Source organism: Pimephales promelas, chromosome 11 (assembly GCF_988280905.1).
Source record: "Pimephales promelas chromosome 11, fPimPro1.hap1.1, whole genome shotgun sequence".
NCBI lineage: Eukaryota > Metazoa > Chordata > Actinopteri > Cypriniformes > Leuciscidae > Pimephales > Pimephales promelas.
This window is the reverse complement of record NC_142779.1, coordinates 12,535,794-12,560,573: the sequence shown is the minus strand read 5'-3', so window position 1 is coordinate 12,560,573 and position 24,780 is coordinate 12,535,794. Positions and strand designations below refer to the sequence as shown.

The window sequence follows — 24,780 nt, the reverse complement described above, 5'->3', positions numbered from 1 at the left end:
CATGTAAAAGGTTTTATGTCCTTGCTCAATAAAAGTGTTAATTTCTTTAAAAAATAAAATCTCCCCAAAATTTTGAATGGTACTTAACTTTAAACATATCTTTGTTTAAGTTACCACATATTTTCACTGCTGGAATTCTTCAAGCAATTAAATAGAATTAACCAAATACTATTAATATAAATTAGGGCTGCAATTAATCAATTTGCTAAGACAAACCTCCAAATAAATCACCAAATAGAAAGTGGCTTTAGAAGCCAAAGTATTATTTATTTTATTATCAATGAATATAACACTTTCACTGGCCTACAGTCCACAGCAATGCATCCTTCTAAGTGTAGGGAGACACGATTAAATTCAAATTCTTTTTATATTTAATTTAACACGCTGAATTAACAAGTTGTTTTTTTACATTTCACTCTTAAATTTTAATCACTTTCAACGTGCCATTTGGGTTCGACAGGGTAATCAAGTCGGTATACACACTGTAATCTCTAGATTTGCATCATACATGCATCATTTATCAACAACCAAGCTTCATGCTAATCATGTTAGAGGTTCATGCAGCAGTTTCTTTTTTAACTGTTTTTCTCTCAACAGCGTGAAAGCCTTAAAAATATAGGTCAGATATTGTCCTCTATTGCAGCCTGCTGGATCTATAACTCATGCCAATGGAAACAGAACTTAGTCATCTTATGATTGGCACCTTAAACAAACACACCACACCATGCAGAAGATACCTCTGCTGGGCTATAGTTCCTGCTGTAAGGAGCCTTGCGGAGGCTGCCAGCCCTGTCTATTTCAGACCCATCCCCTTCCTGAAACTCCTGATCCAGCCTGTTGCCCCTAGTAAGCCAACCCTCAAGCCCAGCACCCCCACAGGGACTCAGGCTGCGGGAGAGGCGGGGAGATGGCGGAGAAAGAAGGAAGTCCTCGCTTTGAGGTGGAGTGAAGGTGAGGAACGGGGTGGCCGAGCAGGGCCGGGGTGGATAGGGCGGGGGTAAAGGAGACGAGGAAGGAGAGGCCATGGGGGAGATGCAGTAGGGGCTGCCGCTCATGGGAGGCACAGGACTGGCTGACATGGAAGGGGGCAGATATTCGCCCAAGCGGTAGGAAGTGCTTGGCAGAGGGGGGAGGGGCGGAGTGGGGGCGGCTGGGGGGCTGCTGCTGGCTCCGCCCACTGTGAGAGAAATCCACTCGTTGGAGATGGCATGGACCTCGGGGGAGATCGAGCGGCGGGGAGACCGGGGCAGAGGAAGAGGGGAGGTCGTGAGCCGATTACGAATGGGCTTTTTGGAGGGAAAGGCCGGAATAATAGGAACAAATAAAGAGGAAGGAGGAAAGGGAGAGGTGAAATGATGAAAACAACTGTATGAGAAAATCAATAAATAAAAAACAAACGGGAAAATGAAAGCGATTCACATAAGTTGAATAAAAATGGATTTTGTCAGGTCTTTACCTGTGGAGAGGCATTTGTGCTCCGATGAGGCGACTGGCTGAGAGGGGGATCAGGATAGTCCACTCCATTTTTCACTCGGGGTCTTTTGTGCACCTCTATGTAGGTGACCGGGAAGATGCCCTGCCGGTTAGTGCCAGAAACTTTGCCTTCATACCAGTTCTCATCTACTCTGCGAATTAGTGTTATTCGCTCCCCCTACAGGCAGACAAAAGATTTTGGGTTAGCTCCTCCAGTCATAACATAGACAACACACACACACATATTTATTTATTCAAAAATAAGATTTTTTTTTTTCATTTTCTGACTTTCATAATCTCTATTATTAATTTACATGTAACAAAATCGCTAAAGCAAAGTCTGATGCAGACATGCATATGTGAATCCACCTGCATCTATAATCATTTCGTTGATTAATTACTTGTATTCACTGCAGTTTTAGCATATTTTATTCAACTGACATTTTTTATAAAACAGGCTGCTGGACAATGAATTTAACTCTATATAAATAAAAATCTAAATAAAACATATACGGTAATACTAATATCTTCTTCTCGTGTTGTTTGTTTATCAACAGTGGTAAGTGTTGACCGCTGGACTAAAGCGCAAACTTTATTAAATTGCAGAAATAGTGTGAAGTACCTTTCTGAAAGACATTTCAACAACAGTGTCACCAGTGAAATTAAATCGAGCCATAGCCTCTCCATATTCCAACACCTGGACTGGAGCACTTTTTTGGGGCTGAGCCTTTTCTGTTGGCGGCAAGAGCTGGAAAAACAGCATAACAGATGTAAGACGTGCTACTTCACACCTGAAAACTCTTTTAGTAACAAAAAAATGTAACACTAAATGACAAAAAAGAATGTACCTCAACGTAGCTGCGTGGAAAAATCCCAACTCTTCCATGATGTTCTCCCTCAAACCAGTTCTGATCAACTTGCCGGTAGATGTATACAATATCTCCCTTTTGAAACGGTAGTTCCCTGATTAAGGGGAAACAAATGCGGTTAGACCTATGTAATGTAGAACTCTACATGTCAAGAGACATGCTGATATTTACAAACACATGATGATCTCATTAGCATCCTTAGAACTGAATTGTGTGACACTTACTTTAAACTTTCTGCTCTGAAGTCAAATCGTGCCAAAGCAGGAGTTCTCTGCAGACAATAAGAGGCCATTAGCCTCATTTCTACAGTAATGAATCTTTTATATCACAGCAACTCTCTTTGTCACTTAAAAAGACAGTCAGCGATCGTTTGAAGCATAACGAGAGAAAATATGTCACCTCTATGGTTTTTCTCTTCTCTTTCTCATTAATAACCAGCAGGTCGCCAAAGCGGTCATTAGTAATGAACTGCTGATGAGTCACAACCAGCCCAGCGTGTCTCCGAGCGGCTGTGTCTGCCTCTTCCTGCTCTCGCTTTAACCGTCTCTGCTCTTCCAGAATTTTCTTTAAAAAGAAACAGGCTTTTAATTCACTCATTATGCCTATTACAAATTCAACACATTGTACAGCAGCAACATAAGTCTCCAAAAAACATGCTTTAAAATCCCCCATGTCTGTTAAATAACTCATGACCAGGATAAAGGACCCATAGATCAGCAATTGTATGTATATTCAGAAGATTATATTATATTATTAAGATATACAAATGAATAGATATTTATTTTGTTAATGTTAATACATTAGGGATATACACACATTTATTTTTTGTATTATTCTCCAGTAAAAATATCTAAACAACTTTTTTTAACCCTCCTGTTACCCTCAAATCTGATAACACTTTTTACCCTCTGGGGTCAATTTGACCCCAGTAATTTAAATCTCCACAATATGTTTATTTTTTTGTACAAAGGTTTGTCTCAGTTAATTTATGTCTTTGTTGACTACTTAAGTAACATTTTAAGTTGAAATCCACCCACCACCCCCCTCCCCACCCCACCTAACCCCACCTAACTCCACCTAACCCCTTACACATCCAGAATACCCATTGCCCGACTATGGACAAATTTACAAATCAACATAAAATCTTACTTATTTGACCTAAAATTGGAAAAGTACAAATACATCTGGTGTTTTATTTGTTTTATAATATTTCTAAGTATAGATTTTTGTCATCTATAACATTTGGAAAGAAAAACTATTTATTTTATCAAGGATAGTAACACGAGTTATGTTTGGGGTCAATCTCACAAAAATAATGTTTTCTCCTCCCCCATGGCACGGGAAACATCAAAGTTCTCACAAAAAATCATGTTTTCCCCTCCCAAATACACAGGAAAGAATTATTAGTTATCTTGAGAATTATGTCACATGTCATGTGAACTACTAGTAGTTCTCGCAATACTACAGATATGGTTCTGTTTGGTTAGAGCCCTAAAACAGAGGGACGTTTTTTGAAAATGATATTGAATATGTAAAATTACAATGAACATTATAAATTCAAATTATAACATGTTATAATGACCTCAATATAACAACCAAAACAAATGTGTGTGAAATTTTAATATTTCTTCTGTTTTATTATACAACTAAAAGAGCCTGGGGTCAAATTGACCCCAAGGAACACCGATGCTACAAAATTTGTACAGGACTTTGAAAAAATATTAGCAGGTTAATTTTATGTTTACAGAGTTGTCCCCATTAAATTAGGAAAAGTCATTAAATTTGAAGCAAAAAAAATAAAATAAAATTATGTTTTTACAGATGTTAAACATTGAATGGGGTCAAATTGACCCCAAGGATAATAGGAGGGTTTTTTAAATTGTTTTATTAACAAACCTCAATAATTTAGTGTTAGATATGCTTAAAAAAACTATATCCGTGGGGCTGAAAATGTAACTTATTTTAAGATATACTCTCTGAAAACAAGTCATATTATAATTTTTCCCTCTCAAGTAAATTTATCTTGTTTTAAGGATGTTTATATGTTGTTCCTGGAAGAACAAGATAAACATAGCAATTAAGAAAATGATTCGTTTGCAGTGTGAAGAAAATGTCAAAAACAGATATGGCACCTCTTTATCTCCATAACGTTTCCGGACAGTCTCATCTGGGTTCTCTCCATGATCCCCGTGGCCTAATGGATGTGAGGAATCCGAGTCTGTTTGAAAAAACATAGGATTCACTTTCTGTTGCCAAAGTGACATTAAGTAAGAGTAAGAGCAATGATTCAAGTCAGTCTAGGATCAAGCATTCCACAACACTATATATCTCTAAAATTTCCATTTATAGAGCATGTCAATGGGGATGATAGAGACATTCTGGAAACAACACAAATATAACAAAAGATGTTATATCAAATATATAAACAAAACTACATGAACATAGATGGCTTACACATCTTACAGTTTAACATAGAATAGTTTATGCATAAAACAAGTATTTTGAGATCTGCAGGATAAGCATAAGCCATGGTCAGTCAAAATAAAAAGGTTGCATGCATCAAAACTAACATCATGAAATAGTATGGTAAAAATACACATTTTGACATTCCTTTCAAAAATGTCCAGAAAAATATGTATAATGCAGATTAAAACAAAAATAGAAAATTAAGTGCCACATAATAATAAACAAAACAAAAAAACATAATAGCCATTTGAATGCACTGGTCCTGATCCTCAAACATAGTAAAAAACGACTTAACACTATGAAATTTGTATTTTAATGCTTTGCAGGATGAAGAAAGTTGTATGTGCGTGAAACAATTTTAAATAGCTGTTTAATGTACAAAATGCATCTGTTCAATAACATTTGAGGCCTGAAATATTTTTTCAAGCTGACAAGAAGCCAAATAAGTGGGTGAATCCTGTGCCAAAATTCCTCTCAGTTTCCATCTCTTATCATTATTCTATGGTAGCATGAAAACAGAACTTCTGGTATGTAGTAAAACTTCATAATGGATTAATAGAATCTGGCTTTTACAAAAGTAACATTATAGAGAACATTAAAGGGATAGTCACCCCAAAATCAAAGTTCTGTCATATTTCCTCACTCTCATGTCATTCTAAACCTGTATGACTGTCTTTTTTAAGTTGAACAATACAATATTTTGAAAAGTGGTAACCATTGACTAGTATGGAAGAAAAAAAACACATTTCTCAAAAACTCCAAAGAATGACATGAGGGTGATGAAAGTATTTTTGGGTGAACTATCCTTAAATATCCTAAATATTTAATAAACTTGTTCATACTGTATATAGATGATTATAAAATCTGACTATAAGCCAATAATTTATTTCATACCACTGTTTATGATTCGATAACATAATTCTCAATGTTTCATGGAATGCGTAGAAGATTATTTCCTCACAAAAAAAAAGTGGTACCTTTGTTGTTTTGACTTAAATTTCAAATTCACTTTTGCTTAAAATTAAGCATTAAATAAACAAATAATACCTGCTTATACTATATATTGAAGAATGCCTTTTCAGAAGAACAATTTCAGAAACCAGGCAGCTGAAAGATTCAGTCACTATTGCACTCTATGGGTGGTACTTTTTACCAAGACTTTGATCTGTTTTTCTTATATATTTATTTCTGGTCAAAGTAATCTGGACAATGTATTACAAAGGCAATACAAAAATAATAGTAAATGGCTGAAGTGAAACTCTGAGAATAAAAAAAAAGTGAAAAACCACACTTAAACACAACACAACAGAAATATGCCAATGTGGTTACAAACCACACAAAGTTGGCCACACAGTGCACACGGAAGAAATGGGAAAAAATAAAGTCACTCAGTGATGACAGAAGAGCAGACAAGAGAGAGAAAGGCTGGAGGAAGATGAGTGATCACAGACATAGTCATGCCCGAACATGAGTGTGGACAATCTGACACTCATGACACTCTCAATATAGCCACCTTCAGAGTGATCTTTACTGGCTTCTGAGCCCTCCACATCCATGAGGTCATCCGAGTTGCACCCCTCACATGGAGAGCTCTCTCCGTTACTGAGCCTCTCCAGCACCTCCAAAGAGGACAGGCGTTGGGGAATCACAGGCTTCGGCCTAGCCAAGAAGAGATCTCCGGTCACGGGCTTCATGGCGGAGAGAGCGCAAGTCTTTTTGGCCTGTTGACTGTGTAAGGACCTCCGTAAGGAGAAAGGGGCTGGTCCCATCAGAAGCAAGTTTCTTGGGGGAGCACATCTCTTCTCCAGCAGGGTGTTGGCCTGTTGCCGCTCGTGCCTGAGGATTGTGGTGAAACGTGTGTAGGAAGCCGGGCAAGAGCCTTTACACTTGCTTTGTTTGGTGTGGAAGGGAAAGTGATCGTGGTGATGGTTACCTGTGGGTTCTGAAGTACAGCTGGAGGGCGTTTCTTTGGCAGCATCATGAATGCAACTGTTTTTTTCCTCCGATTTGCCCTCATTTTCCAAAGGTAAGTCAATTCTTGAGAAGTTCAGGGATTGGTCTGACACGGAAGCTTCCTCTTTGGGTGTTTGGGCCTCTGTATTCATGGTTGAACAGTCCTCAGTATGTGCAGGCTCTGGCATGACTAGAGTCTCAGCTGACAGAGCGGTCTGGAGAAAGCAGGCCGGCGCAGGGCTGTGGGAAGGACTTGGGCTACTAGGGAGAATGGGCATCGAGGAGGAGCGAGTGGGCGCACAGTTCGAACGCTGAATGATACGCTCAAACTCCATCACCCTAAAAGTGACGGCATCCCGGGGGATGAACTCAGTCTTATCCAGGGAATTGTCACCCTCCCGCTTCTCGAAAAAGGAAGCCAGGCAGCGGACACTACCGTTGGGGCTAGAGCCCAAGGAGCTCGGCCTCTGAATGTTATGCATGTTTCGATAGAGGGCAGAGAACTCGGCAGTGCTCCTCACAGATCCCACAACAGGTCCATTTTTATGAAGGTTCCTGCTCTCAGGTAAACCATTGCCCTTACAAGCTGAATTTAACCTGTCGGCATTCTGCGTATCTCCATTCTGCGAGCCACAGGCTTCCGGATGCAGATCCTCGCAGCTATGCGCTTTGGGCCGCTGTTGTGACTGCTCGGTCCGTCTTTCCAGGCTCTCATCGGTCGAGGGTGATAACTTGGGCTTAAACTTGGAGGGAAGGATTTGAGGGATGCAGGCTTTGGTGGCTGACAAGGACTTTTTAGTCTTGTATTGAGAAGCTAGTGCATTAGTGACAAGAACTGAGTGAGTATTTACAGAAGAGCAGGGTGAAATCATACAGCCATTCCCACCTTTATAATCCACTGGCAGGCATGCAGGGTAACAGAACAAAGAGTGCATTAGATTACACTTGCAACAAGCACGAACACAACAGTATCACACAACTGGCAAATAATGTAAGAAATGTTACATTAATTACTAAATAAATACTCCAAATTAAATCACAGCAGAGCATCAAATACTTATAAAACATCGCTATTACAATGAAGCATGAAGCTAAATATTAAATAAAAATATTAAATATAAATAATCTAATATGAAAAATGAAAAAAAAAAACCTAAACTTAACTACTTGTACTAAAAAGAATAATATGTTTGGAATATTTTATTGTGGTAATTTAGGTTCAAATCTACTGTATCAGTTTTAAATAATGCAAAAGTCTAGGAGACTGTTTAATGCCTGGTTCAGATTACACGATTTTTTGTCTGTTACGATAGTCACTGTGTCAGATTACGTGATTTTGACTCCTAAAATCTTGTCGTGTCGTGGACAAGACACGTCAGACTACACATTGCTTTCTGACCAGTCATTCCATGCCGTCTTTAACGGCGTGCTTAATGTCATCGAGAAGGCGAAACTAGTAGTGAGTGACTTCCGGAAACGAACGTAAACAAACAACGGATGAAGCGGTGAGTGTTATATTGGCTGTCCTGTGTTCAGAAAAAAGTTAAAAAAAGAAAGAAAACCCGACAATGGACACGTTCCTGGATTTCTCGAAGAGTACAGTATGGGCTGTCAATCCTCCAAAGAGAACTTGAGGTAAAACATTTTTACTTTTAGTTTTAACGTTAGCACCATCGTCTCTCTTTCGTTTCACCATTTTTGAAAGGAAAGCTTCCGTGCTCATATTGGTCATATTTTTTCCGTGCTCATATTGGTCAACCTCATACATCTGACGGAACCGCCGTGGATGACCGTTAAAAAAATTAAACATGCTAGTCTTTTTGTCGTGAAGCATCGCAGAGGCGACGTAGGTTTTCGCCCACTATAATGACACACTATTCGAGATGATGCGATCGAATCTTGCGTCCCGAAGCCCGTTGTCATTTACGAATCCCCTGACACCCTATGTCAAGTGGATCGTGCCAAAATCGGGCTAAAATCGTGTAATCTGAACCAGGCATAAGTCATTAATAAATCATATAACAACTAAAATATTTTACTCCTGGCAAACTGCAAAACAAAACAAAAATATTCATTGAGTCCAGTGTGAGCAGTTTTTCAAATCCATTATGCTAGTATGGCCTAGTTAAAAAAAGGAAGAAAATTAATTATTTCTGCTTTAACTTACAACTGACATTGAATCAAAATACTGTACCACTAAACCAATTGGAATGTCTCCTCCAATATGCATGTGACTCCCATGGTAATTTATGAGACCTGCTCAGTAACTCTTATGTTCAAAAACTGTTTTGAAGAGTCATATCAACGAAAGACAATGCATCTAAAATGTAGCATTTACTTGTGTTCTGATTTCCAATATGTTTTTAGGTCCAACCAAATGCACCAGTTGTTTCCTATTATGAAGGTTCGTCCAAATGTGCGATATGCTTTTCTTTTTGACCTATTGCAGACATCCCCAAACCGCTCCAAGACAGGCACTTACTCCCGTTGTGGTTATTAACTTATGTAAGCACTGGGAATTCTCACCAAAGAAACCTCTAGTGTGCTGTGAAGTTACCAGCTGCTATCCACAGGAATTACAGGCAGAATGTTAATAGATATTTACAGTATATTGCCAAAAATGCAGCAGGAACATGGTATAGATAGTAAAGATTACTTAAAAGCAGGGGGGAAATAGGGAAACTCACAAAATTTGGATTAAACAAAATGTTCTTGAAGGATTTCTTTATATTCAATTATGCATTTAGAACATAACTTCATGAAGTCACAACAAGATACACTGCATTGTATATTCGGTATGCAAAACATGTTGTCTTGGAAAGTCAAGAGTTAAAAAAAGATCTTCACACAGTGGTCAACAAAGCCTCTGTCTAAACATGTGGGTCATGTTAACTATTAACGGATACAGTCATCATCCTAAACCCTTGTGCGTTCCGCTTTCCACCCCCATCCTTCGGGTCAAATGTGCTCGCATTCCATTCATGACCTCACTTTGACAGCTGACCCCTCATACCTGACCACCCCTGTACATCCTGCATGCTTATCTCCTCTTCAGGGTGAGTGTCTACCATCAGATCCCCCTATTAATCTCTACGTCCACCCCCTTTCCTTACTGTCCACACCATGGGCCACTTCTGAAGCAGGTGGACATCCAACTGAGCTGAACCTCATGTGCCCATTCTGTCTAACAGGCCGGCATCGAGTGAATGACTAAAGGTCAAACCGGACATCTGTTATGTGTCAACTGTGAAAAATGACCAGCTTTAACGAAACACAGAAAGACAAATGAGCTGTGTTATTTGTGTGGTATTGTGAAGGAAGGAATGTAGAAAATGCTGATGAAGAGGGCTCAACGGGCAACAAATGGGCCAGCTTTACAATAATGATTCTAATCTTATTTCGATTAGAAATCCTTAAACCAAAATCATTTCAAACCTGAATTAAACGTATAAAAACAGAGTGGAAGCCTACCTTTAGAAGAAGTGCTGGGGTGGCGCTTGTTGAGCGCTCTCAGGCCCTGCAGTGGGATGTCGCCGCCCTCCAGGACACTCTTGTAAGTGTGTCGATCACATTCTGGAGCTGCCTGCCCGCTGGCAGACAAGCTGTCCTTCTCTGCTTCACTGTTGTCTGATTTACAGGTCGAGCTGGGCACAAATAGAGATATGAGGCTGTGACTTAAATAAATCATCATATTCATGCAACATGTATGAACAGAATTCTAATGTCGTGTTTATATGAAAATAAATACTTTTTTTTTTTTATTAAAAGCAGATATAGGAAACATAAAATACTATGGAAAAACATTACTATAGAAAATACTTTGCCTTGGAATACTTTTAAAAAGATTTATTGAGCACACTAACTAAACCTGCTCATACTTTTGAAATATCTGGTGAAAAAAAAGTGTTATTATTTTATATGCTTTAAAGTGATATATATATTTACAATATTTTACTAATTACAAAAAAAATAAAGAATACATGATTAAAAAAAAAATAAATATACAAATGACTTTTAATGTTGCCAGCCAAACAATTGCCAGTCAGTGTTTGCTCTTTGATATAGATGGGACAGCGCCAGCTGCTCTGGCCCTTATCAGAACATTCCTCAGAGGCCTGTGTGGCATCCTTTAAAAAAACATGCTTGAAGATTTCCACATGTAGCAGTCATATAAACCTAAAGTATGTGCTTGCATTAAAGTAAGTTGTTTTTTAAGGATGCATACCTTTCATAAGTTGTCTTTTGTTAGGTCTCCCTCTATAATGAGCAGTAGTCAATGTTGGTATAGGAAAAATTTAAGTATATTATGCTTGCTTATCATTATGACTCTGCTGTAAGCAATAAAGCAATAATAAAACAAAAACCCAAAACCCTAAACCAGCCCAGCCTGTCCAGAATGAGATTTTTCCAACAGGGTTAACACAACAGACTCACATGGCCTACATGCTAAGTGATTTGAGAGGGAATTTATCCATGACAATGGTCCTATACATCGGCAGCTCTTTTTTGGAGGGAATCATATTAACAGTTACAGTTATGGGCCGTAACAGCCGACACGCCAATAAAATCTTAAGGGCCTTAGCATACTTTCCTACTTTTTTATAGTTGGAAACAATATAATACCCATTTATTCAACAAAAAATAGGTGTGTGTACAAGACACTGTTCTTGTAACTCCAGCTTTATGAATTATTCCATTATACTGTTCACTTAATAAAGTCCCCAAGAATGACATGACCCTTGGGATGCATGGGATGCTTTCCGCTGGAGAAGTGAGAAGAAGTAAGCACACGTCATTCCAGACGCCACTGGCTCCAAACTCAGGAACCTGAGCAGCTGCCTGACAACTGCTGGAGCGGAGATGGTCTTACCAGATTTATCTGACCATCAGGAAAGCTGAAGTATTTTCAAGCTGTTCAGCTCCTTTTCAAGGATCTGTTAGCCATAAGGCGAAACGGTTTCTCTCAGGATTACACTTACACAGGGTTTGTCTCTCAGACATTCCTCAAGTCATGAGAGCATATTTTTGGTTTAGTGTTTTGGCTGAACACTAGTTGGCCTCCTGGTTTATCACTAAACCATGTGGCTTTTGATAAAACAATAAACACCACATCCAAACATCACAAAGATCCTCACACCAAAGTGAAGACCGCTAAGCTAAAAGATGCCACGGATTCTTAAGAGAGATGTAAATACCACAAAAGATTCATTCATTTGTAGGTTTTACTGTTACATTTTTTTGTAAACGGATTTAACAAATCAATAAGGTTATGTGCTGTTTAAAAATGAGTTATGTTAAAGACTGCTTTTAAAGAAAGCTTACATGACATTAAATTGATTCTATTTTTGTTGTGCATGCTTCAGATGTTTTTTTCTGAATCAAAATATAATACAAATAAATTTTTTTTTTATTCTTCTATGCTTATATTTCTCCCTGTTATAGCTTGTACTATTCTAAACAGTGTTTGAAACTTATATATTTAAATCATATAAAAAAAATAAATCAATAAACGGAAAAAAAAATTGTTCAAATTCCTTCAAATTTAATGACATAATATGACTGTTATGTCAGTATTGTGAAGGCAAGGCATGATCACGTAAATGCCACAGTGAAAGCTGTCAAAAGAAATGACACTTTACTGTGTGCTTCACAAACGGCACATTAACATTTGGGGGATTTCTGCTAACAGAATGGGTGGATGTTCGAGGTCTCTTATCTCTCTTAAAAAGACATCCAGGCTTTATTTTCAGACACTAGTTTCAGCACGAAACAAAACCATCCGTGGCCTCTCCTCCACGAACGCACACACACATGCTTACAAACATACATCACACGAACGCCTACACTGGACAGCCTGCATTGCAAATGGTCGTTCAGGAAACAGAAAAAGGAAACGAGGGAAATCTCCAGAGCCCCGTGACAGCTCTGCCTGAGAATAGATGGCTGGAGAGCAAGACAGGCACACAAACAACAAGGCATACACCATCAGAAAATGGTGGAAAGGAACATTTGTGAGGGGGAAAAAGAAGCATGGACTTACTATTGCTGGAGGTCGGAAGATGTTTCCAATGGGCTGAAAGAGGGGGCACTCTGCAACAAACCAAACAAAGAAGTCATTGATAGCTCCAAAGGCTTGACTCTCTGGCAGCTGGAAAGGGAGAAGGCGCATTAGTCAGTCAGGCTTGCGAACGTCTGCCGCGTCCAAAGCTCTGAAACTCTTAAGTCCTCTGGATGAAGCGTAGCGTGGAGAAGTAAGCAAGTATTTTGGCCTGCATGCAAGTTAGGGGGGAAAACAAGCGACTGGGAGCGAGGGGTGGGATTAGCAGGGGCTGTGAGGGGCGCCCATTTTGGGAGGGGGCTGTCAGCGCTTCCACCAATCAGCTGCTGTCTCTCACCGAGGCTCTCTTTTGTCTTCTATTGAGTCACTCTCATTACTGGCCGGCCAGACAGGGAGACAATTAACCAGCTGGTGCGGGAAGTGGGCCAAATTACATGGGCAGACACAGACACTCATACACACACACACACACGAACGAATTTACACACATATATTAAGAGTATCATGAGCATCGGGTCGGACATGCCGTACGAAATCACAGGATTGATATTATTAGTACGTCAAAGGAAGTTCACATAATGTGCGTCCAGTGCTGGGTAGTAACTGATTACATGTAATCTGGATTATGTAATCAGATTCCAAAAAGGAAGTCTTTGTAATTATAGTACATTTTTTATCTTTTAATCACATTAAAGTTTTAATAAATTGTAAGATTTTAAGGGATTTTAAGGTATAATTTCTTTTTAACAACACATGTTCTCACTATGCAGGAAAACAAATGGAGTTTCTAGAGTTCTGTACATTTTTATTATTTAATTAATAAGATGTCCACTCAACTCGCATATACACTGCAATTCCTTCACAACCCCAGTTTGGGAAACCCTGACATTTAATGCACTTAATGTTTTTGATATTAAAGAATGAAATACATCTTCTTTCTCGTTGTATTTTTTTATCTAATTAAAATTGATGTGATAAATGAGTTAGGTCAAAGGTAACCTAAAAGTAATAAAAAAAAGTACTATCTAATCCAACAGATCTCGTTACTAATTACCAATTTTCATCATGTAATTTGTAATCAGTACCAGACTACCATTTGTAAGTAAATACCCAGTACTGAATGCATTGAGTCAATAAGGAGCTGTTATTGCCAGGCAGCAACTCCCGATGGCAGATCAGAAAGAGCCATTCACTGCGACGGCTTGTACCCCCCCTTGCATTTGGAATGGTTTAGAGAAGTTTAATTTTAGGCTGCTGTTTCTGTTGCTTTTCCCAAAGTGCACGTCACAGATGGTAAAAATAGCATGACAGCACACCTCCAAAGGAAAAAAAAAAAGCACAAGTGGTGTTTGCAAATACGATTGCACAATCCCAGCCTGCTGCTGTCCCTTTAGAGGTATGCCACATGCGTGCCAGCACCCCACGGCCCCCTCTTCTGACCGACAGAAGAAAAGTTCAGTTCCTGACCGCAACATGCTCATCCCATTGGTTGCTGGGTAAAGAGGATCACGAATAACCTTCGCGAATGAATACAGGCTTTGTGTGAGTATATGGCTCTATTTATACAGCGTCATGTTCCAGAAGTTTTGTTTCCTGAGGAACACCCAGTGACATAAGCTGCAATTACGTCTGCAAAGCGACCTCTAGTATTTTCGTCCCTTTTTTCCATTCATACCATTTTTTTTCTCTCAAGAAAACAGCTGGCACAGCATCCCAAGAGGCTTTCGCACGAGACTTGGCTCAAATGCGAAGAATAAGCAAACAGGAAGCATGCATGAAAGCCTTATCTGAAGTGCCACGCATCTTAATCTAAATACTTGTGACAGCCAGTACAATACCTTAGTGTGATGCAGCTGTTAAAATGAGGAGATAAGAAAGTAAAATAAATGCAATGAATTTAGAACACTGTTGCTGTACATTATAAAGTACAGGAAGCGTCATATATTATATCTGACAGCAGGAAAAAGTATATGGTGCCAAAAAAATTGTGTAAACAGACTAAAAAGATGATTTTGTTATGCCTATCATTAACTGAAGGACTAAAGCGCCCTCGAGTTTACAGGAAATACACTTACAAACAGCCACCGCAGTAAAGTGAGATTTAAGCTGGGTATTTGAGATTCTTGACATGACCCATGGAGACGGTGGGTGAAAGTGACGTGCACGGTATGTCACAGAGGATACCGTTTCAAAGCCCTACGTTATATGAAATGCAAACCAAAATAGAATTTCTCATTTAAGGTGATTCACTTTAAAGGAAATGACATCTCAGTTTTAAAAGTAATAATACCGAGACAGTATTTCCCATTGTCTGGTCTGGTACACGTCCATTTGTCACATCAGGGTATACAGGTCTAATTTCAGCATCAGCCTATATGAACAATTAAAATACATCACTACATTTGTTGAATTTAGACTGAATCCATCCTTTAAAAGGCCCAGTTTTCCCAAAAATGACACTTCTGTCATTTTTATTTCTGAAAAAAATAGAGTAAAATAAAATCATTCAGGTTTGCAATGATAAGGCTGAGTAAATGATGATTTCTGGGTGAACTGTCCCTTTAAGATAAGTCACAATGTGCTTTTCTTAAGGAGGCCACAATAGAGATCAAGAGATGTTTACCACAGTATTTCCTAGGATGTAAATTCCTTTCCCCTGATTGTTAAGGCTAGTCAGTGGAACAGTGTGATCATAATGTTTGCTCATTTTCATGTGCTAGTTTCCTAACAGGTGCAGGAGATGACTCAAGAAAATTTACAACTTTTCTATTATATAAATAGCATACAATGTGAGTGAGGGTGCTGTGCAACTTAACCACATGAGCAAATGGGGCTTATGTAGTCATTTACGGAAGTCTTATGAAAGGATTTTATATGCAACCTTTTTCTTCCATTCTTTGATAAACTGCTATTATCAAAGCACATTTTGTGAACATTGTTGTGTCTAACTGAAACAAAAACATAATGGATATGGACTTCTAGGCCAGTACATATGTCTCATTCCACACAGAGGATATAAGAGATGGGCTGATTGTGTTTGTCACCATCATAGAGTTTGGGGTATTAATCACTGAGGAAGCCAGGTCACATGCAGTCTCCAATAACCTTCGACCCACTTAGACATGGACACGGACACGCACGCAGCTTCATACTTAAAAGTTGCTCCCAGATAGGAGTCAACAAGCACAACAAGTCTATTACTGGAACTTTTTGTGACCTCAGTCTCATAGTTTAAGATGGTATATATGATGGACACTGTTGTTAATATTTCGAAATACTAACAAAATATCTCAACCCTTTTTGCAAGGGTGTTTACATAGCTTTAGAAACGTGTTTAATTTGACTTTTTTCATCTGACTTTGTATGGTAGTCTTAGTAAGCAAATGAGAATTTCACACAGGCTCCTGAATCTAGAACTCCATGAGTATTTTATCACTGCCTCGTCAACACAGCAAGAATGGGCCGCATCAGCTGACTCAAGATGCCCGCTCTCAAGGGAGGTGACTCCCCACTTTCAGCTCTAAACAAGGATATCTGGAAAGAGACAGGAACCTTCTATTAACTTGTGCCATGACGTTGATGTTCAGATTTATGAGCCAACCCATCTCAGGAGTGCAGCCTGTGACTCAGTGACTCATACTCAAGGGTTTGGTTTCACTGTCAGAAGAACTAATTCTGAAGACTTGTCATACACAAAAGCCATGCATGAGCAGTAAGAGTAGGACTGGGTCATACATTGAATATTGACCATAGATTTGTAATGATTTTTCTAGTGATAATTTTGTTGTGGTTTTTTTCCCTCTAGAAAGCATGTCATTAGACTAGTTTTGACAAACCTTCTTGTCCTGTAACAATGTCTTACAAGAAATTGTGATATACTATCATAACCTCTGATATTTTACACTATATTTTATATATATATATATATATATATATGAAGAATTCAGATGCAAAAGCCTCTAAGTGCCATTTGAAATTTTCTTCTAGAATGATCATTTTTATCAAGTTTGTATATTTATGTTCAGTGATTTCACTTAAATGGCAATGATAATTACCTATTAATTGTTATTTAAGTGAAATTACTGAACTTAAATATACAAGTTTGATAAAAAAAATCATCATTAATGAAGAAAATTTCAAAAGGCATTTAGAGGCTTTTGCATCTGAACTCTTCATATATATATTCTTCAACCTCAGGTAACTGTATACACTACCAGATTTTGTGATGGCAAAGCTGAATGTTCACTCCAGTGTCACATGATCCTCTGGAAATCATTCTAATATGCTGATTTGCTCCTCAAGAAATATTTGTTATTATTATCAATGTTGAAAGCAGTTTAATATTTATGTGGAAACCATGATATAGTTTTTTTCAGGATTGAAATTTCAAAAGTAGCATTTAATTTAAACTTTTTTTTGCCTATTCTCACTTTTGATTAATTTAATGCATCCTTGCTGAAGTTATAATTTAACCATTTTACTACTGTCAACCATGCAAGCAATCACAGTGACTTCCAAAAAAAAAAAAAGGTGAAACAACCCGATCACCTTGGGGTGTATAATGGTATGCGTCACTAAGAAAATAAGTGTGAACGAATGTGCCATTTACTCACAGGTGTTGAGTTGATGACAACACTGCACAGGCTCTGTGCCGCTGATAACCTAGTGACGGCCTTCCTATCCCTCACTGAACCTAGTGACGGGAGGCCAGTGGTACTTAACAGTGCTTTACTCAGTTAATGGGTCAAGATCAGACAAAAAAAGTTTAAACTGCAAAAATGTAATCACCGTAACTGGATAGATACCAGCAGGATATTATGCACTTTCGCATTAGTTGGATTAGGTGGATGTTGCAAATCTGACAACCAAAAAGTGGATGATACAGAGGCCAATTTTTCAGTCAATGTTGCCAGGAAATGCTGCTGAAAACAGGCAACAGGTTGGCCAATGTTGAGCATTATCTTTACCAGTTGCATTATCACAGCTTGCTGTCCTTTTCCAGTCTGGGCACTACATAAAAATGAAAACGTTCTCAAAGTCATCTGTGTCAACAACACCTAGAATGACTGCCTGTTAAGTGGCAGATTCTAGAAGAAAAAAAAAAGACTAAAAAATATGTGCTTTCTTGAGGCACAGACTGAAGCCTCAAAGTATTTTTTTTTTTCAGTGCAAAAGATAATATATATTCAAATTGAATTATAGTCAGAACAAAAAAACAATTATGCGATGGAAAAGTTGGTGAAAAAAGGCTTCAGAAGATTATCAGGAAGCATCTGGGAATTTGAGAGGTGGTGCTTGCACATTTTTATCACCTTTCACTCTCTGATGTGGCTTCTGAAGCACATTTAGAAGAATTCTTCCACTCACTATAATGTTACTTTCTGTATTGCTATGCACTGAGCTAAAATGGGATGGATAAGGAACATACATAAAAAGGGAAGTGCAGAAAGGAAGTGACATAACAATGGTTCTAACAGACAGACATAAAATATATACTGTAGTAGATAGACAGATTTAGGCTCCTGAACAAAAAAAAGGAAAAGAAAAAAGGATGACATGCATTTTTTTTAATATACTGCCAACTTACCACTTTGCCAAAATCCATCTCAGAAAAGAACCTATACCAAGGCTCATTCACTAAATCTACATCTTCTGGACTTACGTCCTGAGTCTACAGAAATATGGCAACAAGGAAAGGAGGACAAAGAGAGAGAGAAAGAGAAAGTGGAAGTTTCAGAATACAAAGACAAATGATTATGTTACATGAACTCTCTCTTTATGTCGTGATCTCAGACAGTAAAAAAGGCTCCAGGCTGAGACAGCAGAGGAAACATGAATTTGATTTGTTTCCAGGTTGATGACTTATTGCAAGAGCGTCTGGTTGATCTCAGCAAAGGAACAGGAGTTAGAAAATAAAGATCTCACAAAGACAAAGCAATGATGATGGAAAGGGATCCATAGATCATACAGGCCTATGTATACATTAATGTATATGATAAGCGAACAAGAAACTAAACACATATTCATATACTCAAAATCCAAAATTTCTCAAAATCCTAAATTTCACACTATCAATCTTGCATTATTGTTTGCTTATAAAATCCTGCAAAATATTTTCTACATTGTTTTAATAATCAATAATAATTATGCTATATTTACCATGATATTACACAACTGTGCAAAGTTTGGGTCGGTAAGATTTTTTTTTTTTAAATAATTTTATTCAGCAAGCATGTACCAAATTTATCAAAAGTGAGAATAAAAACATGTATGGAGTTAAAAAAAGATTTCTAATGAAACATTTTTAACTTTCTATTCTTTAAAGAATCCTGAAAAATGTATCATATTCAATGCATCAAATCAAAAATATTAAGCTATTTTTAACATTGATAATAATAAGAAATGTTTCTTGAGCATCAAATCGGCATATTAGAATGATTTCTGAATATTAATATTTTACAATATTAATATTTTTACTTTATATTCGATCTGATAAATGCAGTCTTCGTAAGAAACTTCTTTACAAAACATTAAGGAATCTTTCCGACCCCAAACTTTTGAACAGTAGTTTACATATCATTTAAAAATAATTTAAATATTCCACGAAAATTTTCCAAAAGAAAAGTACTGTTTCTGCAGAGCTAAATCAATGAAAAGACACAGGCAGCACATTATCTTCTGCCCTAGATAGGACCTGACCTGGAGCCATTTTAATTACTTTCCCTAACAATTAGCAGAAAATGAAAGAGCTAACTCATCTCGCACTTTTCTGCTTCAGTTGTTCCACTGTCGAGGATCCAACGTGCTTTGCTTGGCAAAGTATTCTACAATAAACCCATTTCAGCGGTATGTCATCAGAAAGACATTATGTAATACCAGCAGCTCCTAGAATGAGTCATGCTAAAAAGATTGAATCACTGAATGTCATGGTAACAAACCTCCCATGAAAATGACCAGACTGCAGACACACTCAAGCCCCAGCAGGAGTCTCTATTCTTAACTGGGTCTGGACACTGCAAGTGTCACTTATTGATGATCTTTTTATAGCTGAGAAAAAGGTCCTCCTACTTTCTATATTCTATACTTAACGTTACTGTAGTGTGTGCACTGCTATGAGCACACGCTATGATCATGTCATATGCTATGCACAGTAACAGTGCATATATCACAACATTAAAAGACATCACTAGCACAAGTCACCTACCGAGGTCACTTAAGACTACCAAGCTGTTAGTGTGCTGTGTCCTTTTAAGTGAAACAGGCAGAAATCAGCTCTTGCAGCATCACACGACATGCACAGCAACAGCACTCAGAAAACATGCGTGTATAAAGAGCATCATACCTTTCTCTCCTGCTTCAGCACTGAAGACTTTCCTGGCTCATACTCAAATATGCTCTTGGGCTCAGCGCGGTACTTCCTGGTGTCTACTTTCTTGTCAGGGGGCTCCCACTCATTCCTGCAGGGATGCATGGGGGGAGAGATGGAGTGATACAGCAAGGGAGGTGGAGAGTCACCATGGCAACCAACAAGGGCAAGTTCCCATACATGCAGCTTGTGTGTATATATAAAAGCACTTTAATCATCTAAGAACAATGATGTATTGGAGAAATATTCGGCAGTGTTATACATACATATTCAGTAACCTATTTTGCATGATTTTGATTTAATACAAAATTTCCATTACAAGTTATTGTAACAATTAGGGTAAAATCTTTGACTAATTATCCAATAAATAACACCAACAATTTTTTATAACATTATTTACCTGCATTAGAGGAAACAAAAATTCACCTGGATAAATAAATGTTGTAAGTACAGAAACTTGTTAGGTCAAAGATTGCTAAGACATTGACTAATGAAAAATTGACATTAACTTCAGTTTTTATTTATTTGTGCAGATCCTGATATTATCAACAGAATCTTAAATATTTCTTATTCATTAAATATCATAATGTTTTGTTTTCCAAATTCTAAAACCATTTGTATCACCAGTTTTAATTTACATTTTAAATCCTTTATTTTTAGTGTGATCTCAGTTTTTTGGGCTGTATATTTATATGTACAGGTGAAACTCGAAAAAAATTAGAATACTGTGCAAAAAAATGTGAAACTAAAATATCATATAGACTCATTACATGCAAAGTGAGATATTTCAAGCCTTTATTTGTTATAATTTTAATGATTATGGCTAACAGCTTACGAAACTCCCAAAATCCAAATCTCAGAAAATTAGAATATTGTGAAAAGGTTCAGTATTGTAGGCTCAAAGTGTCACACTCTAATCAGCTAATTAAGCCAAAATGCCTACAAAGGGTTTCTGAGCCATTAAATGGTCTCTGAGTCTGGTCAGTAGAATTCACAATCACGAGGAAGACTGCTGACCTGCTGACAGTTGTACAGAAAACCATCATTGAAAGCCTCCACAAGGAGGGAAAGCCTCAAAAGGTAATTGCAAAAGATGTTGGATGTTCTCAAAGTGCTGTATCAAAGCACATTAATAGAAAGTTGAAGGGAAAAGTGTGAAAGAAAAAGGTGCACAAGTAGCAGGAATATTGTCATATTCAAATGTTTGGGGGAGCTTCAAAAGGGGTGGACTGGAGTTACTGCATCAAGAGCCACCACACACAGACGGATCCTGGACATGGGCTTCAAATGTCGTATTCCTCTTGTCAAGTCGCTTCTGAACAACAAACGTCAGAAGCATCTTACTGGGCTAGAGAAAAAAAGAACTGGTCTGTTGCTCAGTGGTCCAAAGTCCTCTTTCTGAGAGCAAATTTTGCATCTCATTTGGAAATCAAGGTCCCAGAGTCTGGAGGAAGAATGGAGAGGCACACAATCCAAGATGATGGAAGTCCAGTGCGAAGTTTCCACAGTCTGTGTTGGTTTGAGGAGCCATGTCATCGACGACTAGTGTTAGCCCACTGTCCTTTATTAAGTCCAGAGTCAACTCACCTGACCTGAATGCCACAAAGAATCTATGGGCATTGCCAAGAGAGAGATGAGAGACATGAGACTGAACAATGCAGAAGAGCTAAAGGCTACTATTGAAGTATACTGATCTTCCATAACACTTCAGCAGTGCCACGGGTTGATCACATTCATGCCACGCCGCATTGAGGTAGTAATTCCTGCAAAAGGGCCCTAACCAACCAAGTAAAATAGAAACATTATATGCATAATTATACTTTTAAAAGGGGCTGACATTTCTGTATTTAAAATCTTTTTTTTTTCTTTTGATTTCATGTAATATTCTAATTTTCTGAGATTTTGAATTTGGGGATTTCATAAGCTGTAAACCATAATCATAAAAATTATAACAAATAAAGGCTTGAAATATCTCACTTTGCACTTAATGAATCTATATAATAGATAAATTAGTTTCACATTTTAATTTGAATTACTGAAATAAATGAACTTTTGCACGATATTCAAATTTTTCGAGTTTCACCTGTATATTTAAAACCTAAAATGATCTACAAGGATACAAAGTAAAGGCACTTAATTTATTTTCTGCTGGTGAACACTGATGGCTAAAAAAAAAAAAAAACAGGTCTCCATTATGATTTCTATCAGCAAACAGCAACATCTCGAAGCCAACACATGCTTGTTAAGCAGCATGACAAATTCTAAAATACAGTGTTTCACACATTGAGGTCCTGTGAAGAAATGTCATCATCTCTATGTTGAGCAACACTAGCAATGTGCAAGAATTCACACTCTAATATGAAAGTTTCAGAATTCAGTCAATAAATGTGCTAGAATCCCCTCCATAAATCATATTTGTTTCATAGTGTCATGGCTTACCTCTGAGGTTTTAAGGATGATGTGCGTGTTGGCACAGGCAGCTGTCCTCTTGAGCTCCCCATGTCTACTGCACTCTTGGAGCGAGGGACTGGCCGCACTTCAGAATAAATGCAAATAACATATACTAACAGAACTGAAACACAGCTTTCCAGAATGCATAATGTAGTTTTTATCCCTTAGCTAAATGCAAGGGATAGTTCACCCAAAATTCGGTCATCGTTTACTCACGTAAAGTGTTCCAAACACTTTACGTGAATTTCTCGATGATATTTTTAAGAATGCCAGTAACCAGACAGTTGATGGGCCACATTGATTTTTTTTTTCAATACTAATCTTATTCTATTTGCTGTCACACATCATATGCGCAAGTGTACCGGTGGTGAAATTCTCTGAACATAGCAGTATAACAACACAATGTATTGTATAATTAACAATATATATGAATACACATTTTAATAAAGTATAACGCAAGGGTAAGTGAGGTGTGTTTAACACACTAATGTGATTAATGCTCAGATTAATCTAACCAGTAATATGGAAGTCAATAAGGCCCTGGGCTTCTTTGGTTGGTTACCCATATTCTTCAAAATATCTTTTGTGTTCAGAAGAAAAAAATCATACCGATTTAGAACAACTTGAGGGTCAGTAAATGACAGAACTTTAATTTATTTTAACACTTACCATCCTCACCACCATGTGCTGGCCCGTCATCTGAAAGAGTCAGAAAATACTTATTAGATGCAAATAGTTAATAATAATCAGTGATGACGCAAAACAGCTGACATATTTTTGCGAAACTATTAAAAAACAGTGGAGTTCACAACATTTTTTCACATATCATATGTATTTGTATGGTAGTTTGTAACTTGTTTTCTTATTGTGCTCTCCTTAGCGTAGCCTGTGCTCTAAAACAGCAACTTATGGTATTCTAAACATCTAATGTATAGGAGGTAGAAAATGACATTAGAGTGACATACAGTAGCAGAAATGATCCACTAAATAGCAGCTCCAAGACAACTAACCAGTAGATGGCACTATAACAACAGCAGTGTGTTCTTCTGATGCTGGAATATTCTACTAGCTGGTAAATTACAGTACAAATAAGACATTTTCACCACAATCTAGAGAAATGAGGCATTTTAGTGATTATGCAACAAATAAATACTTCAGAGTCAGACCAGCCCATGGCATCGCTAAGAAAAGCCCATTATTGCACAAAGCCCATTAGTTGTGTTGTGACTGCTTTAATAATTCAACAGAATCGTTCTCTAAAAGCTTAGCCATTGTATGAAACGCATCAAAGTGGTATGAAAGCTCTTAAAATGGAGGTAATCAATCTATGAGTTTTAAATACATGATGGTGTGGTCTTGGAAATAGCTCCATTACCACAGCTCACCTTGAGTGTTATAATTTCCTCTTTAGGACAATCAATGTGTTGACACCGTGTGCATATAAAGCATCATCTATTGCACATTGGGATTTGTCAAAGAATTGACTGTAGATGGAGCGAACTACCCTGCATATTTAACACCTTATATTATAAACACTGTGGCTTTACATTGGTTAAAAGTTTGGGGTCAGTAAAATCAGAAATGTTTATTGAGCAGCAAATCATCCTATTAAAATGATCAGGTGATGCTGAAAATTCAGCTTTGCATCACAAGAATAAATTACATTGAAAAATATATTAAAATAGAAACAGTTATTTTGATCAAAGAAATGCAACATTAGAGACTTCTTTCCAAAACATTTTTAAAAATCTTACCGACCCCAAACTTTTCATTGGTAGTACATATCCATTTCATTTGGTTTTCATGAACTGGATATAAAATTACGTAACACATACAAAGGGTTGAAAGGTGTTTTGCTAAATGGCATAGACAGAAAAGAGTGGCATGGAGGAATGTTTCATTAAAGATCTGATTATAACTATAACCATGGTACCTCTGGCTCTCAGTGGCCTGTCATTGCTCTCTGGAAATATGTAGGTGGGACGATATGGATTTTCTTCGACAGTCTCTGAGTATAAGGTGGGTGAAAGACAAAACACACTGACAAAGATGAATACACACATATACTGTACTGAGATGTGATCTGGACATATTCAGATCTGGAATCGCTACACAAAAAAATGGCATTGTAATTCTCAAGCAGG

At 37.7% G+C, this 24,780-nt stretch overlaps 1 protein-coding gene across 6 annotated transcripts in view; it reads right to left on the bottom strand.

Moving 5' to 3' along the window:
• The window catches only part of sorbs1 (sorbin and SH3 domain containing 1), a 47,943-nt gene that overhangs the window by 5,593 nt on the left and 17,570 nt on the right, over positions 1-24,780 (bottom strand). For 2 of the 6 annotated variants that reach the window (XM_089116985.1, XM_089116980.1), the window contains 14 exons: positions 24,570-24,644; positions 23,306-23,335; positions 22,625-22,721; positions 20,162-20,276; positions 18,407-18,490; positions 12,802-12,851; positions 10,233-10,405; positions 6,322-7,659; positions 4,475-4,560; positions 2,742-2,906; positions 2,567-2,613; positions 2,322-2,436; positions 2,096-2,221; positions 1,457-1,651 (listed from right to left, as the gene is read on the bottom strand). In XM_089116985.1, the coding sequence (XP_088973111.1) occupies positions 1,457-1,651; positions 2,096-2,221; positions 2,322-2,436; positions 2,567-2,613; positions 2,742-2,906; positions 4,475-4,560; positions 6,322-7,659; positions 10,233-10,405; positions 12,802-12,851; positions 18,407-18,490; positions 20,162-20,276; positions 22,625-22,721; positions 23,306-23,335; positions 24,570-24,644 (2,696 nt within the window). Of the gene's footprint in view, positions 1-737; positions 1,287-1,456; positions 1,652-2,095; positions 2,222-2,321; positions 2,437-2,566; positions 2,614-2,741; positions 2,907-4,474; positions 4,561-6,321; positions 7,660-10,232; positions 10,406-12,801; positions 12,852-18,406; positions 18,491-20,161; positions 20,277-22,624; positions 22,722-23,305; positions 23,336-24,569; positions 24,645-24,780 lie in introns of all 6 variants that reach the window. The other 4 variants (XM_089116982.1, XM_089116983.1, XM_039672087.2 and 1 more) reach the window with 3 other exon arrangements.